Genomic DNA, 5917 nt, shown 5'->3' with positions numbered 1-5917 from the left:
TATATATGTTGATTGAATAAAAAAATATATATTAATATATATATATATATATATATATATATATATATATATATATATATATATATGTGTGTGTGTGTGTGTGTGTGTGTGTGTGTGTGTGTGTGTGTGTGTGTGTGTGTGTGTGTGTGTGTGCGGGTGTGCGTGGTGCTGTGCGTGTGTGGTGGTGCGTGTGTGCGTGCGTGTGTGCGTGCGTGTGTATGTGTGTATGCATGTGTGTGTATGCATGCATGTATGTATGAATGAATGAATGTACGAATGCATGTATGTACATACACAGACACTTATCCCTCCATAAGCGCCTCACCCTCGGCGTGAATTACTTTAAATAATGAAACCCGAGAGCCGGCTCCTCCAGCCCGCGCCCCGCTGCTCCCTTTCTAATGACTACTTATCAAGCGATGTCACCCACACTTCCGACATCACAATGGCACTCCTGGCACCCCCCCCCCCTCCTATCCCCCCCTTGGCCCCGCGCCGGTGCCAAGGAAAGGGAACAACCGTGACGAACAATGGCTAGAGTCCCAATCCTTCTTCCTAGTTCTCTTTTTCCTGCTCCTATTCCTACTTCTTATTCTCCTTTTGTTTTTCCTTATTTGCTCTTCTCCTTCTCCTAGTTCTTCGTCTCCTACTCTTTCCACTTTCCATTACACCACCACGTCCCCCTTTTCCCTTCTTCTTCTTCTTCCACCTCTCTGCTTCTTATTCTTAGTATTATTATTATTATTATTTTTATTATTATTCCTCTCCCTCTTCCTAATCGCCCTTCCTCCCTTCTCCACGGAATTCGTCTCCTTCAGACTCCTCTCCTTCTTTCCTCTCTCCATCAATTGTCTCTTTTCCTCAATAATCCTCTTCCCGTCACCCCCTCGTCCCCCCCCCCCCCTTTTATCCACATCATTCTTAGATCAACCATACAAATTGCACATATCCTCCCCACTGCAAACGCTAAAAATGTCAACAAAAGCAACCTTGAGGACCCGTCGCCAAAATAATAGTAATAGTAATAGCAATAATAGCAGAAGAATAGCATCCCTGGCATTGTCTTCGAGGAACCTGCGACTGTGTGCTTAAGAGGCAGAAACAAGGTGCTCCTCCAAAAGGCGAGGCCCCGGGAGCTTATTATTCGCAACGTGCAATTTTTGCAAGATGCAATTTACGCCGAGACACATCTGGACCGCTCCGGCAATTTCCTCTTTTGGCGAGACTGACTTTGATTGACGCGTTCGGAACAATGGCATGTCAAGATGAAGGGGAAAAACTGGCTTGATGACACACACATAAATGCATACAAATACGAAGGCACTCATGCTTACAATCAGCTAAACGTACACACGACCAGACGATCACGAAGACAGACACGGCAGAGAAGACATACATACACGCAACACAACATAAAGCAGAGAAGGCACAAACGCACAGATACCCACATACACATACAAACACATACACCCACATAACAGAAAAAAATACCGGCAACCTACAAACACACACCCACACATAACAGAGACGACACAAATTCACACACATTCCCACACATGTTCCGAGAAAGGCAGAACGACGAGAAAGAGGGCGAGAGAGCATTTCCCAAGAAAGCCAGAGAAACAATGAACGACGCTCCTCAGCCGATGATGACCGATGAGGAAAGATCAATTCAGAGCGCGCTGTCGTCCCGGCGTGAGATCGGCCTCATTGTGTCGCGTCCGGGCGCCATCCTTCACACTCTCCGGGGCGGGAGGGCGGAGATGGAGTCCTATCTGCATATATAAACGACAATGAAAGGAGACGAGCTCTGGCCGAGGCAACCTTGAGGAGTCTTCGCTGGCCCCGTGCTTTCCCCCGTTTTCTATCTCCATTTTCTCTTTGATTCTTTCATTTCTATTTCTTGTCTTTCTTCGACAATGAGGGCGCTACTAATCTGATCATACTTCAGTCTCCCTTCTCTAATATTCCTTCTATTCCCTTTCGCAAGTTTCCCTCCCTTTCTTTCCCTTTCTTCCTCTCCGTTGCTCTGTCTCCTCCCTTAACGTGGCATGGACCCCCAGGCCTTAGGTGTTGACCTCCTCTGGACACCTTCCAAGATCGCTCTCAATCTCTCTCGCTCACGCTTAAATTATCACTTCACCGCCTCTCTGTCATATATATAGCACGCATTAAAATTCATGAGCTCAATGCAGTCGTATAATCTCTCTCTCTCTCTCTCTCTCTCTCTCTCTCTCTCTCTCTCTCTCTCTCTCTCTCTCTCTCTCTCTCTCTCTCTCTCCTCATTCTCTCTCTGTATGTATACATGTATGTATGTAGATGTACATTACCCTTCCATCAATCTATGTTTCCTCTTACTTTTGATCATAAACGTACACATACGCATATGTGCACACACGTACACGTGTACACACACACACACACACACACACACACACACACACACACACACACACACACAAACACACACAGTAGCACGACCCTTGTCTCGGTTAGGTGGGGGTGAGGGGGAGGGGAAGGAGTGATTGGCAACGCCATTATCTGCTTTCTCCTCTTCAGAATATCAAACCACTAAAGGAAAGTAATTCAGGAAAGATAAGAAGTAAATCAACGCGGGTGTCTACTCGTAGAACAATCCCCATTTTAAAAATACGCGCCAAAAGAGTTCATATCAGCTTCCTCCTCCCCCCCCTCCCTCGCTTCCAGCCTAGTCGATAAGTCACACTCTTGCACACGCGCTCGCAACATGACCTTTTTCATATCACTCTCACTCGTGCGCATTAAGAGGGGGAGAAAGGGAGGAAAGGGAGGCGACTAGGTAAATAAGGGGGGAGGGAAAGGAAAAAGTAGGGAGGGGAGAAAGGGAGGGAAGGGGTGCGTGCAGGCTAACAAGGGGGAAAGTCTCCCCCCCCACCTTTACTCTCTCTCCCTTCGCCTCTCAGGCAAGTAATGACCATCTTGACAATATACGAAGGTTTAATAGGGGACAGGGGGTGGGGTAGGGGGCAGTTTTTGATCCCCTGGTCCCCGGGACACGAATCTCACTCCACTTATCCCCTAAATCACCTTTTTCCTAGAGCCTCTTTAGGTATGTGTGAGTTGCGAGAGTGCGTAGAGTGAGCCACGCCTCCTCCTGTCTTGCTCCAAACACACACACACACCTTCCGCCATCATTCTTCTCAGTGTATGTATGGTATCTCATTAACCCTTCTGCCTGCGGGGTCTCTCTCTCTCTCTCTCTCTCTCTCTCTCTCTCTCTCTCTCTCTCTCTCTCTCTCTCTCTCTCTCTCTCTCTCTCTCTCTCTCTCCCTTCCTCTCTCTCTCCCTTCCTCTCTCTTTCTCCCTTCCTCTCTCTACCCTCTCCCTCCCTCCCACCCTCTCCCTCTCCCTCCTCTCCCTCCCTCCCTCTCCCTCTCCCGGCTCTCTGGAATCATTACGGGGCCGTGTTGTTTTAATTACCGGTTACGGAGACTCTGGCCCTGGGATACTCATTTTACGGCGGACCGCAAGTATTTCTTCGGCTGATGAGGTAGTGTGTGAGGGAAGAGAGGGGTAAGAGGGAGGGAAGAGGGGTAAGAGGGAGGGAAAGTAAGAGAAAACAGAAGAAAGAGGGAATGTAAGAAGAAAGGAGGAAAAAGAGAGAATGGAAGAAAGAAAAAGCGAAGGAAGGAAGGAAAGAAGAAAGAGAGAATAACAGAAAGATAGAAAAAAAAGAAAAGAAAAGAAAAAGAAAAAGAAAAAGAAAAAGAAAGAAGAGGGGAAGACGAGAAGGAGGCAAACATCGAAGAGAAGAAATACACAAAAGTATCAGAGGAGAAAGAGAGTGTGGCCTGTGCGCGACCTGGAGCTTGAGCGGCCTCTTGTGGTGGCGGGAGCGAGGGCAAAGAAGGTTATATTTTACATGTGTGATTGTTTACACATCGATTGTGTGTGTGTGTGCGTGTGCGTGTGTGCGTGTGTGTGTGTGTGTGTATGTGTGTGTGTGTGTGTGTATGTGTTGTGTGTGTGTGTGTTGTGTGTGTGTGTGTGTGTGTATGTGTGTGTGTGTGTGTGTGTGTGTATGTGTGTATGTGTGTGTGCGTGTGTGTGTGTGTGCGTGTGTTTGTGTTTTGATGCTTTTATATGTTTTTTAAAACTTTATGTGGGAGTCTTTAGAATGTGGCGATGACACGGTGACGGTGCTCTGACATAGTGGCTGTCTGTCAGTAAGGTTCACCAAAACCTTTTCCTCTAACCCTACCCCACCCCCTACGCCCTGACCCCACACCAGAAAAGGCCTCGATAGAGCTGATGTAACGCCGTCTGGAGAACGCACACGCGCGCGCTTACATACATACATACATACACACTCTCACTCTTTCTTATTGTTTATCTCCCTCTCCCTCTCATTCTCTCTCCCTCTTCTTCCCTCCCTTTCCCTCTCCCTATCTCCTTATTCTTTCCTCTCCCTCTTTCCCTCTTCCTCTCTCCCCTCCCCCTTACTCTTTCCCCATTCTTCCCTCCCCCTCTCCCTCTTCTTCCCTCCCCCTCCCTCCCCCTTTCCTATTTCCCCTCCCACTCTCACACTCACCAATGCGCACATACGGTCTCCTTCCCTTTCTCCTGAGCCCTCTAACCGCCTCCTTCAGCCTAAGACCACGTAACACGGGGCGCCGTGGCTGCCTCTCCACACAAAGGGTTATTTCCATTTCCGCCCAAAATTTCCCCCGAAAGTGTGTATTTAAATGCGCTCCCAGCTGGTGGGGGGAAGGGGATGGGGCGGGGGCAGGGGAATGGGGGGGGAGTGAGGGAGGGTGATGGGTGTGGGGGAGGTGAAAGACGTGGGAGAGGGAGGGGCAGAGGGAGGGGTTGGTAAGAGGGGAGGTAATGGGGTGGAGGAGGTGAAAGGGGTGGGGGAGGGGGAGGAAGAGGTGGGGAGGGGGAGGAAGAGGTGGGGAGGGGTGGAAGAGATGAGGTGGGGGAGAGGAGGGGAGGAGGGAGGAGGGAGGAGAGGAGGGAAGGGAGGAAGGAGGAGGGGAGAGAGAGGAGGGGAGAGAGGTGGGAAGGAAGGGGGGGCGGGGGTCCTTACCAAGCGGCGTTGCTCCAGTGACTCCTTCCCGCTGGAACTGGTTCATTCCCTCTTCCTCTTCCTCTTTATCTGTTATTTTTGTGTCTTTCTTTCCTTTCAATTCCGTTGCGCTCTCTCATTCTTTCTTTCTTTTCAATGTATTTGCTTCATTTGCTATCCACTGTCTTCTCTGTTTACAATATATTCTTTCGAACTTTTTAAGAATGAACCAATATTAACCTCACACACCCATCCACCCACCCACACACACACACTCACACACACACACACACTCACACACTCACACTCACACACACACACACACACACACACACACACACACACACACACACACACACACACACTCACACACTCACTCACACACACACACACACAAAACCTTTCTCCTCATCCCCTTCCTCCCCATCTGCTTCCTAATGCCACACACACACACTCATCCCTTAAAAAAAGCCTCGAAATAAACAGCAAGCAAATCCCTTCCGAGTCAACCCTGGAGAGGTCGCTTCCTTCAACGGTACAACAAGTCATACTCAAGGCGCCGCGTCATCGAAAACATTCTCGATTCGCGCTTCGATTCACGAGCCGTGTGCTTCAGAAGCTTTTTTTTTTATATACTGTTGTTTTTCAAAAAGAAACTTTTTTTAATATATACTGTTGTTTTTTTAAAAAAAAGAAGAAGAAATTGGAGAAAAAGATGATGGTGATGATCAAGAACTTAAAAAGAAGAAAAAAGAAAAGAAAAAAACAACTCGTCAATTCAACTGTTTTTTATTTTATCTTTTCGTTTGTTCGTGAATATTTACAATACTATTTTATGTATTAATAAAAACCAAATATTAAGATAAATGT

The 5917-nt window shown here is 47.7% G+C and overlaps 1 protein-coding gene across 1 annotated transcript in view; it reads right to left on the bottom strand.

The window, feature by feature from the left end:
* Positions 1-5298, bottom strand: part of LOC119572959 — an 85759-nt gene extending 80461 nt beyond the window's left edge. The window contains exon 1 of the mRNA XM_037919918.1: positions 5069-5298. Coding sequence (XP_037775846.1) covers positions 5069-5114 — 46 coding nt within the window. The 5' untranslated portion in view covers positions 5115-5298. The remainder of the gene's footprint in view (positions 1-5068) is intronic.
* Between the last annotated feature and the right edge of the window lie 619 nt (positions 5299-5917).

The sequence above is a fragment of the Penaeus monodon genome, chromosome 5 (assembly GCF_015228065.2).
Source record: "Penaeus monodon isolate SGIC_2016 chromosome 5, NSTDA_Pmon_1, whole genome shotgun sequence".
Classification (NCBI taxonomy): domain Eukaryota; kingdom Metazoa; phylum Arthropoda; class Malacostraca; order Decapoda; family Penaeidae; genus Penaeus; species Penaeus monodon.
This window is presented reverse-complemented; position numbering and strand designations above follow the sequence as displayed.